This window comes from Thermobia domestica, chromosome 2 (assembly GCF_964235325.1).
Source record: "Thermobia domestica chromosome 2, izTheDome1.hap1.1, whole genome shotgun sequence".
In the NCBI taxonomy this organism is placed as follows: Eukaryota; Metazoa; Arthropoda; class Insecta; order Zygentoma; family Lepismatidae; genus Thermobia; species Thermobia domestica.
In genome coordinates this window covers 88,858,414-88,872,126 of record NC_137455.1, presented here as the reverse complement: position 1 = coordinate 88,872,126, position 13,713 = coordinate 88,858,414, and the positions used below count along the sequence as shown (strand labels likewise).

Here is a 13,713-nt window from a genome sequence, read left to right as displayed (position 1 = left end):
ATGTAGACATCAACAAAACTGAACTGTTGTTTAAATCGTTGACTGTGTTTTGTGATGAAAATGTTCATGAACTGTTGGGTGCTTAGCATGAATTTAAAAGAAAAGTTATTCAAGTTTTTAACAGTGAAAATAAGGAAGTTGACATTGTATCATTGTTAAACAGTTTAAAAGTTAACCACAAGTCTTTTGCTGTTAGCTCGTTACGTTCAATATGGTTGCCACTCTCGAGTGTTGATGTCGAGAGATTCTTTTCTAAGTGTAATATGATTGTTACTGACAGGAGAACAAACTTAAAAGAAGAATTGGTAATGTCTTGCTGCGTGTTATCTTTTAACTATGGATGATGTTAGAGGAAGAGTTTAAATTTTGGTATTAATTTCTATATTTCAGTGAATACTTTAGCTAGAATGTGCACCTAATCAACGTACGTTCTCATATTTGTATTAGATACATCTTACTACCAAAAATTCAGTTTACAAGTACCACAATTTTTTAAAGAAAACTTGTGCTATATTTTAAAAAAATAAATGGAAAATTGTGACAATTAATGCAACGAAATATCAAAATTGCTGCGAAAAAGTTTCGTCTCTAGATATAAGTAAATTAAGGAGATAGATACATACAAAATAAGGCATGCATTTTAATCAATTACGGAAAAAAAAAGTAATCAGTACTAAGATCAGTGAGATAATTGACAAAGATCTAGATGCTAAATCTAATATGGGATGTGCGTGACCTCGAACGCTGAGAGCTGCACGAAAATAGGTTTAGATTAAAAATTGCTCATCCCAAAAACTGTGGTATAAGTCATTCCCATGTAAAACGCAGCTGTTGTTTGCTAGCGCTATTCGATGGTACCATGTTGTAGCTGTACTCACTCTAATTGTGTGTATAGTATAGCTGGAGTAGGAGGCCTTCTTTTGGAGTGTTCGGCTGTGGGTTTGAGTGTAAAGAGTATACATCGGTATCATGAGGCGAATTAATCCCATGAATGTTGTCAAACTGTTAGAGGCAAAGTTGCGACGTGGTGAATACTCAAACGTAATCGAAGTCGAGGATATGGAGTGCGTGAATACGTTATAAAGCATAATAATTCACAAGTGCAATTGGAGATGATGCAGAAATGCATAAAGATACACTGGATAGGTATAGTGATTTCGAAGGACAGGCAGAGCAACAGAAGCAGTACAAGATCTTCATTTCCAGAGCAACGGAAACATTCAACTGAACGTGAGTACGAACATTCTTCACCCAAAATGACGACAGCCAGTATATTACAAGATATTGATGATAACATACCGGAGAACATGTATGAAGACTATTACAATCGTGGCTTCAACTCCTATAGCAAACTTATGAGGCGCTATAAGTGCATTCGAAGTAAATCAAATTGCAAGGTAATATTAGATTATATGACTAGCAAAAGGCAAGATCGAGCTCACTTCAAGGGAAACATACTGTCACAATCAAAAACAATAAAAGAGTATGTAACGTCAGAATTTGATAGGGCAAGAGTGTATGGATCTGCTGTTCACTATTGGTATCTGCAAATGTGGGCACTAGAGTCTAAAGGGGTACTTTGAATTGTCAGGGGAGTGTATCTATCTATCTATCTATCTATCTATCTATATATATATATATATATTCACAAGAATGGGCATTCAAAATTATTGACTTTATGCATACTGGAAGTTGTCTCCAGACTCAGAGTAGTCAGATAATTTTCCCCGACAGTATAATCAATAACTCAAAGTAGCATGTGTCCATCACGTAATGAGCCCAGATTTCAGAACTACGAGTCATCTTGTTGAAATTTCTGTTATATAAGTCATGTCTGAAGAACATTTTCAAATTATGTCATTATTTTCATCACTGAAATGCACGTTATCACGTGAGACTTAACTGCCCTGCATTTATTTTTAAATTTAACATTATTATTATTATACACTACTCCACGTAACTTAAGCAACCCGAATGAAAAAGCACAATAAAAACGCACAATGCAACACAAATGAACAACACTATTAAAGATATGGTGTACAGGATGGCCACTACAAAGTTCAGAATCACGATACAACTCTACATGTAAAGCTGGAATATAAAAGAGCACTGCTTGTCAATATCGAATATAGACATCTCGCCCAGACACACAGGCACAACATCTGACCTCTATGTTGTGGATCAGACTGTTTATCAAGTTTTGAAAAAGATCGAGGCATTCTTCTAACAGGGTTGCTCCCAGTTCAGAAATTGGTCATGGTGGTAGATTGCGTTGCGCTATACATCACCCAAGAGCATCCCAAATATGCTCGATTAGATTAAGATCCGCAAGACATTCAATACGTGTATTGTTTTTGTCTCCAGACAATCAGACACAAAAAGTGCGTTATCACCCATAACACTGAACTCCAGATTAAATGCTCCATGAAAAATTTTGAACACGTGTATGGAGGATTTCATCTCCATAACGTTGTGCCGTTCAATTGTCATGTTCCACATGGAGGTCCGTTTTCCTATCTAGCATCATCCCATCCCACTCACTCCATTAAGATACCGCCTCCAAAGTGTGGCTTTCCACAATGAAGTTAGGATGATATTGTGTTTCTGGTTCTCTCCATACGAATATCAGATCGGAATCAGATAAGAGGCCAAATATCAAGATTCATCAGAGAATATTACCAGTGCTCACTGGTTTTATATCATTAGTGCTCACTGGTTTTCTCTCCTGTTATCGTGTTCCTAACACCACGTGTATCGCACAAATTTGTGCTCCCATTTCACTGAGACAGCACAAGCTTCCTGGCACACAGTACTGCCTTGTTGAGCTACATACGAACAGTTTCTCACTAACACGTTGTTCCGTAGTATGAAACAAATCATATGTCAATTGAGACAATGATGCTTGACGATTACGTCTACAGTGAGTGAGAAACCGGTCATCAGCCGCTAATGTCCTTGGACGGCCACTTCTATGATGTCTACTGCCAGTAGGACTATTTTGGAGTTGATAGCACAAACCTGATATGACATATTTATCCACATTGAATTCACGTGTCGCTTCCATTTGAGATCGACCTGTTTCCAGTCGTCCACTTATTTGACCTCGGTCAATTTCACCTAAATAGTGTTTACGATTCATTTCAAGGAGTCTACACTTGATATCTCCCCTACGAACCACCACTTCACTGTTTGCAGACTGAGACCATACTAGGGTATAGTGTTGTAAGAAGGCACAAACTGTTCACCTTGGTTGCTAAAATCCTACTCACGTGATAAGGACACTCGCACTATCTGTGCTTCTTTCTGTTAGTAAAAATCTCATACAAGTCTTAGATCTGCACCACACCTCCCCTATACCACGTTCTCTCTAGCTGCTTAAATTATGTGGAGTAGCGTACAACACTATAGATTTGGAAAGCACAGAAAACAAAACAGAAACGATATTACCTGCTGCACTGGCAAGCTCGATAGCATAGGTAGCAGCTTGAATTTCGGCAGTATTATTAGTAGGTCGACCTCGCACTGGTTCTGAGGCGTTCCTTGAAAGAAATATATGATAAACTTAGTTTACTTACTCTACAGGCTTAAATTTTTCATTTAGTTTAACACTAACGCTGTTGATTGGACTATGAAAAAGCTATGTAAAGAACCAACGTAAACATGTTTAAAAATGAATACGCAAACTGAAACAAACATACGGATGAAATAATCACTTATGCATCGCTACAATGCAATAATCACCTTTTTATCTAATTCAAAGGGCGTAAGTCTCGCTGGAAATATCGTAAATGTTAAAACAATTTTTCAATCTTAGACTCTTAACAATTACACACATGAACAGAAATTTAACTAATTAAAAATGTTCCATACTGTAGTGTAAACACAAGCATAATGGTTACTGTAGCAGTATTTCATGTACATAATATGTTCATAAAAGAAAAGAATAATCTACAGAGTTGTAGTTAATTTCTCGCTTCTTATAAACTTTTCAATTACTTTAACCCCTTGCACTGAAATGACGAGTCTAGCTCGTCATGGCCTCCCAGTGCTTTAATCGCACAATGACAAGCTACACTCGTCATAAAATTTAAACTATTGTAGCATCACGTAGGATTACTATACTGATGTTTTGAAAGTTACATAATGATAAACCATCTATAATACACACTTTTATATCTTATACTTCAATCATCAGAATTCAAAAAATAAATCGTAGTGGAAGGGGTTAAGAAGTTATAAACTGAAAGGTAAGCTCTTTTATTAATCACATTTGAAGTTAGTAGACTCTATCAAGACGATGGTGAATGGCAGAAACTTTCCTGAAGAACTAGGTAGATACTTTTCTCATGCACTTTTTGTTTCCATAATAGTGCTCTTTTCAAATTTCATCGAAAGAAAATGGAAATTTTAAGTTAATTTTAATTTTAAATTGTGAAGTTTTAACAACAGTATGATGGAAGAACAACTTAGTCAAAATCATTAAATAAAATAATAATATGCGTTTCAACTATTTATTAGGCTGTGGCATTGAGTAAATGAATATTAGTAGTAACGCTGGCAATTCGATCTACTCAGCAATTTCATCCTACCATCCTGAAAAAACAAGTTTAACTCTAAATATGAAGTCTGTGTAGAAAATAACTGGACTGGTAGCAATGTTAATTTATTTCTATGACAAACTACAAATTACATGGTGCCTTCAAAGTAATTCCCCTTTACTCTAACATACTTCTTCATCCGTCTCTGCTACTCCTCTATGCACTACTGGAAGGATTTACTGAGATGTTCCGAATCTCGTTCGTTACGGCCTTGTTGATGGTCTCTATGCCTTGAAAGTGTGTCTCTTTGAAAATCACTATCAGCTTGGAAAACAGAAAAGGTCACAGGGAGCGAGATCTGGTCAATAGGGGGATCTAAATCGGTGGTCTTCTTGGCCAGCAATTGAGAGCATTGCGACTTGGTGTGTTGTGAAGCAGGAGCCACGATTTCGAAGAACGTGATCAACACAACTTCGACTGCCTTGCTTCCTCGCTCTCGGCACCGAAGAGAACTTACACTGACAGCTCTAACGCTTGAATTCTGAGTCATTCAAATTCCCATGTCTCATCACCAATGCTGACTCTATGAAGCAAGTCTAGTTCCGTTTGGAGACCTGGGATAATTCCTAAGACACCTACTATCACAAACTAGGAGCCGTAGTATTATTTTTGCACAATAGTTTGTATGCCTAGAACTTTAATGAACTTCCAAACATTGTTCTTTTTCATGCTTAGATGGCTGGCGATCATTCGAACAGTCAGCCAACAATTACCATACATTATATTCCATATTAGTTCCACGTTAACGTCAGTTCTGTTTATTGAAGGATTTCCGCTTCTGCGATCATCTCCCACTTCCCTGCACTCTCTTTGAATTTTTTGTGCCACCCAAAACTACTTGCGCGTGAGATAGATTTCATTCCGTACAACTGACGAAGCATTCGAAGTATTTTTGACTTTTTTTTTTTCCCAGAAATTTCATTCATTTGTTACTCCATGTTCCTTAGTTCTTACAGCTAACTACCTGCAAAGACAAAGATATACTTAAAAAAAAAAAAATAAATAAATAAAATAAAATAAAATAAAATAAAATAAAAAATAAATAAATAATCAACCTACTCCGATTTATCCCAGAACCCGCATAATAGATCAAGTCCGGATATTTTGCAAACAGACCTCATACATAGGACACTGTTAAGACTTAAACTTGGACTCATGAGTAAGATCACTAGTTTTTACAATTCCTGGTATTTAAGCATGTAAATACTAGACACTTCGATTTAACTTACCAAAAATTTACCAAAATTTTTATTTGAGGATTATGAAATATGTCATTATTTTTCATTATATTAATCCTCCGCATAACTCTTAAGAATAACATTGTACAACTTACAAAGGATGGCCGTCTGCGAACCACACACCAATTCCTGCCTTTGCACCCTTTTGGCCATTGGCTTCACAAGCTCCATCTGTATACACTATTACATATCCCTCCTCATCTAATCGAAAAGGTGGACAGCTGTCTAGTGGTTCAGTCTTAATTAGTTTTGTTGAGTTAGCACCGCTATCACAGTTTGTTTTCCTTTTGCCTTGGTCGCTATATGTACTGAACGATCTACTTCCTGCAGCTTGCTGCAAGGAATTATTACTATTTCCCGAACCAGATGCCACTCGCGCTTCAAGAGACTCAATTCTTCGACTCAAACTCTCTATTTCATTTTTCTTTTGATTCACAAATGCATTTACGCTTTTTTGCAAAGTTTCTACGGTAAACTTTAAATTCCTTATTTCTTCCTGCACATTTAGTGATCCATTGCTGGTACCAGCGAACACTCCTATCTGATCACTTGTGTTGGGCTGTTTTGATGGTGACAGTTGGTTAACAAACGCCCATGCTTCTGCTTCTGTAGGGAATTTTCGGAACTTTGCTCCGTTAAAACCATCCACTTGAACTTTACACTCGGCCCTGTAATAAAAATAACGTTCAGATTAATTAACGAAATACTATGTATCCTGCAAAATCCACACCTCATACACATTTATGTAGTTGTGTTAAAGCCATGCTAAAAACAAAACAAAGACGTTATGAGCAGTCACAAATTAACAATTTTAATCTTTCCTGTAAAATATACGCAAGTATTTTCTTTTCTTCAATTATTTTCCTTGGTGAAGTAATTGTATAACCCATTTGACGATTTAATGCATTTAGTGGGTAGGTTGACTAGGAGTTTAACGTTTTTCTTCAGCGACAAGGCTATACGGGATATAGATCTACAGTTTGAATTGGGATCCAAACTACAAAGGCCACACCGAAAATCAGACCCGGGTCTCTGTGCCTATGCTAACCATCTAACCTAAAGAAACCTCTAGTTAATGCATTTGTTTTGTAGAGTTGCTGCTGTTATGTTTATGTGAATTAAAAGCAACAAGCGGGGTGTCGGAGGAGCAGATGTGAAGGTTTACTGCATTACGTTACGATTGTCAGACCAGAGGAGCAGAGGATGTCAGTTCATTTCTTGGTTTTGTTTTAACTGATAATGTAGAAATGACTGTGCGAGACGAGATTTGAAATTTAAAAAAGGAAACGCCAAAAAAATCACGACGCATCGTATACGGCCTGATATTAGTTACAATACTAAATGTAAGTTTAAATTTTGAAGAGAAGAAAAACCAGAAGCTTCTATCACAACTAGATAAGACAATGGAAATAACTGCACACGATTTTCCTTACGCTCCACATACAGCGTGGGTCAAAACAATGTTCGCGATTATGTTCATTTGTCATCCTAAATGTATGAGCTTTCATTGATTTTTTTCTCTTTGTGTGTGTGTGTGTGTTTTTGGAAGGTACTTTCACAGATAGGAAGTTCTTTTTTCCTATCAATTGCTGAGTCGCAGTTGCACTGTCGTCCACCACGAGGCAGTTTTGTCAAAGTGAGCAAAGTGGCTACTACTGGACAGCTGAAAGGGCTATGAATTCTCAATTTTTATATAAGTCTATGGTATAGGAATTTTCATACAAGATTTGGGGTTGTTCCACCTTTTGAAAAGTCAATAAGAAAGCAGTATGTGACGTGAAGAAACTGGTTGCATTTGTAAGGACAAATCGATCGGCCATTCTTCAGTAGGAGAAACAGTGGAGCATGTGCGCAATGTACGAGGGGTTCTCAAAAGTCTACGAACTGAGCAAGCCGAGAACACGGTTTTCCACAAAACTATTATGTGAATGTTGCAGAAACGTTTCGTCATGAAGCCGTATCATCTACAGCTCGTGGAAACTCTGAAATCAATCATCATAGGTATTCTGCCTTTATTGGCAGGTCACTTGCCGCAGCTGAGAAGCTTCCATGCTCCACGGTCCTCCGCTAAACTTTTCGTCTTCGCGTATGATCTTTCTGTTTTAATATCATCCATTAATTGTAGTCTCCTTCGCCCCCTCCCTCTCTTTCCCGCCACCATACCCTCTAGGACGTCCCTCATGATACAATCTCTTCTTAGGCAATGTCCCAACCAGTTTCTCTTCCTCTTCCTAATAATATCTAAAAGTGTTCTTTTCTCACCCAACATTTCTAACACTCTCTCATTCGTTTTCCGCTCGACCCAACTAGCTCCTTCCATTCTTCTCCACACCCACATTTCGAAGGCTTCCAGTCGATTTTCGTCACCCTTACGCAATGTCCACGTTTCCGCCCCATACAGCACAACACTCCACACGAAGCATTTTATGAGTCTTTTTCTCAACTCTTTGTTCAAGGTCCCACAAAACAGACTTTTCTTTCTTTTAAAGGCTTCTTTCGCCATTCCTATCCTTGCTTTTATTTCACGTTCGCATTTCATGTCATTACTAAGAACACTACCCAGGTATCGAAAACTATTCACTTGTTCTATTTTCTCCCCTCCTACTTTTATATTTGACACAGACCCCTTTGTTCCAATCACCATGGCTTTTGTCTTTCTAACATTTATTTTCATCCCATATTCTTCAAAGCCCCTTCTCATTTTTTCTAACATTTTATTGATTTTCTTTTCAGATTCTGCAACAAGGGCCATATCGTCTGCAAATCTTAAGCATCTAATCATTCTACCTCCTACCGAAATGCCATCATCATCATGTAGGCTCTTTTTCACTATCTCTTCTAGATAGACATTAAATAGTGTTGGCGAGAGGCAGCATCCTTGTCGAACTCCCCTTCCAATTGCACTCTCTTCCGTCAGTTCTTCCCATATCCTAACACTTACTTGCTGGTTCATGTATAAGTTTCTTATGAGTCTTCTATCTTTCCATTCCAAATCCTATCTTTGTTAGAACTCCCAACAACAATTCCCAATTCACGTGGTCAAAAGCCTTTTCTAGATCAATGAATACAACATACACCTCTTTCCCTTTTTCTATAAATCTTTCACCGATCACCCTTAATAATCCAATAGCATCTCTTGTGCCCTTGCCTCTTCTGAACCCGAACTGCTCCTCCTCAACATCTTTATTTGTTCTTCCATATAACCTTCTGTTCAGTATTCGGAGCAGAATTTTAGCTGCATGAGATATAAGACTAATAGTTCTATAATCCTCACATCTCTTTGGGTTCGATTTCTTAGCCATCGGTATCATGATCGTTTTCAGAAAGTCTCTTGGCCATTCTCCTGTTTCATATATTTCATTGCATAGTCGCCACAATTCTTTCTTTCCCTTGTCTCCTATATTTTTAATGAATTCAATTGGTATGTTATCTATTCCTGTTGCCTTTCCATTCCTAATCTCGGATATAGCCTTTTCAAACTCATCCCTAAGAATACTAAATCCTTTATCATCCTCGCCTACTTGATTTTCTACTTCAACATTTAGGCTACACGGTCTATCCCTACTCTCATATAAGTCTTCAACGTATTCTTTCCACCTTCCTATGACCTCATTTCTCTCGCTGACTACCTTCCCATTCTTATTTTCTACTGCCATCATGATACTCCCTTGTTTCCTCCGAAATTCCATAGATTTTACCTCCTTGTACATTTCCTCAATAAACGTATGTTTAAGGGCGTCTTTATGGGAAAGGTTACAACAGTAAGTGGAAAAGAATGAATTCTCAGAAAGGCTTATCTTCAGCGATGAATTAACATTCAACGTTTCAGGCAAAGTTAGCACATATGATATGTGCTTTAGGACACTGAGAAGCCACGTACTGTTTTGCAACATGAACGTAATTCTCCGAAACTGAATGTCATTTGTGCCATCTTCTTTTGAAAAGTTTATGGATCTTTCTTCTTTGAAGATACTGTGACAGATGCTACGTATCTGAACCTGACACAACAATGATTATTACCACAGCTTGGGGAAAAAGTGCTGATTTTACCTTACAGTAGAACGGTGCGTCACCTTTTTCAATTAGTCAATTTCTGTGAGTAATCTCTCCATATTTACATCACACTAAAGTGTAATAATTACGCACTGAAATCGGAAATTTAATTTTGACTTATATGGTAATTAGATCAATCATAACGATTTATCTGAATCAATCGGAAAATCCGAACTAGATTCCCAAAGAAATTGTGGGCGGAAGTATGATGCTAAATGTATGTGTTGCAACAACATCACTATATGTACAAGTTCTCTGACGAGATTGAATAAACCTCAGAATGAATCTCTCTCTGGTCGATCTGTAACAGCTGCAATACCAGCCAGCGTAAGAAGTATTTAGGAGACTATTCTGAATGACCGGGGGATCCATATACGAAAACTACACCACAGGATCTCATTTTGTACGGTACAACGTAAGATTGTAACAAATTACACTTTCGTAAAGTCAGCGCGCGATTATACCGAAGAACCTGAAAGTTGAGCAGAAGGGCCAGAGAATGATGCCATTTTGGACTACTTGGTGTATAACGACGCTGATATGTCTGGGGAGTCCTATAAATTTATGAAACAAAGCACTCCAGTGTGGTATGGAAAAATTTTGGCATCCTACCTTCAGATGTAAGACTGTTTCACAAGACCACTCAACACGTTTGTGCCAAAACTACTCCAGTATGTTCCATAGTATCTGGATCTTGTTCTTTTATTTTTATTTCTTTGATCCTTTGGAAGATTTCGAGATGGTTAACGATTTCATCCAGTTGAAGAAGTACAATCTGCTTTTCACAAGTAGTTATATGCTCAGAGAAAGGATTTCTATGAATGTATACAAAAACTAGTGCCACGAAGAAATTTATTCTTATGTTGAAAAATAAATAAGGCATGTAAAAAGGCGTATCAAAAAATTAGATGTATTTATCTCTAAAATTAAGAGATTTTTCTGTAGACAATAATAATAATAATAATAATAATAATAATAATAATAATAATAATAATAATAATAATAATAATAATAATAATAATAATAGTAGTAGTAGTAGTAGTAGTAGTAGTAGTAGTAGTAGTAGTAGTAGTAGTAGTAGTAGTAGTAGTAGAAGAAGAAGAAGAAGAAGAAGAAGAAGAAGAAGAGTGGTGGGGTGTATGTTGCAGATATCAAAGTGAGGGAAGTCTGACAGCAATTAAGCCTTCTACGTAAACCGTCTAGTACCTAGAGCAATTTAAAGATGGCGCATAAGTGCGCGGTGTTATTCGTTTTTTATAGGCCAATGGACAGAAATCATGACATTCATAGAGAATTGGTGGAGCTCCGTGGAAATGTTGTTATATCGCAGAAACAACTGATGTGGTGCAACGCATTCGCAAGTGGAAGAAAGATTGTAACAGATAATGAAAGAAGTGGCAGACCAGCAAAGTCCATTACCGATAGGAATGTGTGTGACGTTGATGCGATGATTCGTGAAGACAGAAGAGTGAGGTTGGATGACATTGCAAATCTTATATGGTTTAGTGAGAAGTATCGTCCATAAAAAACCGAATAACACCGCGCATCTCCTTCAAGTCTATACGCTATCTTTAAATTGCTCTAGATACTACACATATTGATGTAGAGGGCTGTAATTGCCATCAGATTTCCCTCGCTTTGATACCTGCAACATACTAAGAAACTAATTAGCTATACAAAAATTTCTGGGTTTTCGAGACAAATTCATCTCATCTTTTGATACACTTTTGTAGTTTCATTGAGGAATATACGTTTGCTTTCTCTAGTGAGAAGTATCGTCCATAAAAAGTATCGTTTAGTGAGAAGTATCGTCCATAAAAAAAAAAAAAAAAAAAAAAAAGTTTGCTTTCTATACCTGTAAATCAGAAAAGAAATATGTGCGTTAATTTTGGATATTCCTTGAATTATTACAATAGTGACAATCGTATTGTTAACGTAATGATAAACAAAAATGATAGTGCCCATTAGTACAGTACTTTTCTAACGGTTCGGCACGTTTTTCTATGAGGTGACAACAAGTTTCTTGCGTTCGAAAATGATGAAATGAAAAGGATTCACGAAAAATATGCACCAGTTATCTTTGCAAAAATCATGAATATTATCAAATACTTCTGAATAAAGTCACTGTTCGTTATCTTGTGGAATATTGTTCTTAAAAATATGATGGACAGCGTATAAAGATATTTTCTTATATTTGCGAAGCAATGCTTTGTCTAGATTATCCTGCACTGACGTATTATTTAATTAAATTGTCGTGAAAATGTGAAACAAAATTGCAAGATTTCTTCTATTTGAATACAATATATTCTTCATAGCAAAAAACTGTACCTAATATGATGCACGTTAAAATATAATGAGCAGGAGTTTGCAATTACAATGTACAATTTTGTTTACGCTATGTAATTTTTAATTTTTACACAAGTATAAATGGAGAAAATAATATCCATAACATATTTCATGACAGCAATGTTAAGGCTAATAGTTATGATGGGAGAAACGATGTTGGTCGGTCGAATGTAATGCACTGGATATGTGTAAAGTAAGAGGTTTGAGAATTGATAATTAATAATGAAATGGTTTTGAACATCAAGTTTATACTTGCACTATAATTTAAAAGTGTGTCAGCTTGGCTTACATAGCAATTTACAAGTAAGCGTGGTAGAAGAGAAGAAACCATGAGTGTGAAACGTGCTTGTTTACTTTACAATATCCACTAAAAACGCACGTGGAAGACTCTAAAATTCATTATACTGAGAAATAATTTTAACACGTATACCTTAACCAGAGATTACTAGAAATACAGACGATAGAATATTCCCAACCTGACTAATTTGATTACACGCATACAATCATCCCTAGCGTGGCAGGTGCTACTAATATACATTAGGAAGTCCCCATAGCTTTGCCTTGTTTGAAATAAAATTATATGCAAATGAACTTGCCGTAACCACTTCGTCCATTCATTCCTATACAGAAAAGAGTTCCTGACGCAAAGGCTAACAATGGCGCTCCCTTAAACTAAACCTATACTCAAGTGGGAAGTCTCGCCATACGACCTACGAGAGAACAATCATAGCGATATTTCAATTCTTAATACGTGTTTCTTCTTGTCCGGTGAAACTTTATGCAATATTCTGTTATATGACGGCTGAACCAAAGTGTAACTTTAAAATATATATAACTTCCCTCATTTCAGTCTCAAGACCTCGAAGAAAGAAACACTTTCACTATAGGGGTAACTTACCAAGATTCATAGACTCCCACTTTCCTTCCTCTGGCCACTGCGTAATAAAACTTTGCCATTATTGTCAAACGGATTCTTAATTCCGCCAAAATAAAGAAATAAAACTTCTTCATAAAAACTACGTGATTGCAGATATTGGTCCTTCACTCTTCATCCATATTGATCTTTAAAAAATAAAATATAACAATAATCACTGAACTGAAGTTTCAGTTTAAAAGAACTACAACAAACAGCAGAACAACAGGAGTGAATATATTTTAAAGTACAGAAAGATAATATTAGTAATGGCTGGGATATTGTTACTTGGTGTTAAATTTATAAAAGGTTAAGCAGGACATTAAAATGGTATAATTATCTCCCCACATAAAAGTTCCTTTCCCCAATAATTGCAAAGTTTTTCCTATGCGAACTGTCTCGAGTAAACTAGGATTTAAAAAAACATCTTTATAAACGTATCACACACATGTTACATTCGAAAACAAAAAAATATCAGCAGTGCAGCGTGATATTTTGGATAGGGATGTCAAAGCCAGACGCTTGCGCGACACTATACTACTGCAATCAGTAATATAAGGCTATA

At 36.5% G+C, this 13,713-nt stretch overlaps 1 protein-coding gene across 2 annotated transcripts in view; it reads right to left on the bottom strand.

Annotated features, from left to right (window-relative positions):
• Positions 1–13,713, bottom strand: part of LOC145673984 (ribonuclease H1-like) — a 51,333-nt gene that overhangs the window by 27,948 nt on the left and 9,672 nt on the right. For both annotated transcript variants that reach the window (XM_081743811.1, XM_081743814.1), the window contains exons 2-4: positions 13,134–13,297; positions 5,932–6,504; positions 3,448–3,539 (exon numbers count right to left, since the gene is read on the bottom strand). In XM_081743811.1, coding sequence (XP_081599937.1) covers positions 3,448–3,539; positions 5,932–6,504; positions 13,134–13,246 — 778 coding nt within the window. In that variant the 5' untranslated portion in view covers positions 13,247–13,297. The remainder of the gene's footprint in view (positions 1–3,447; positions 3,540–5,931; positions 6,505–13,133; positions 13,298–13,713) is intronic.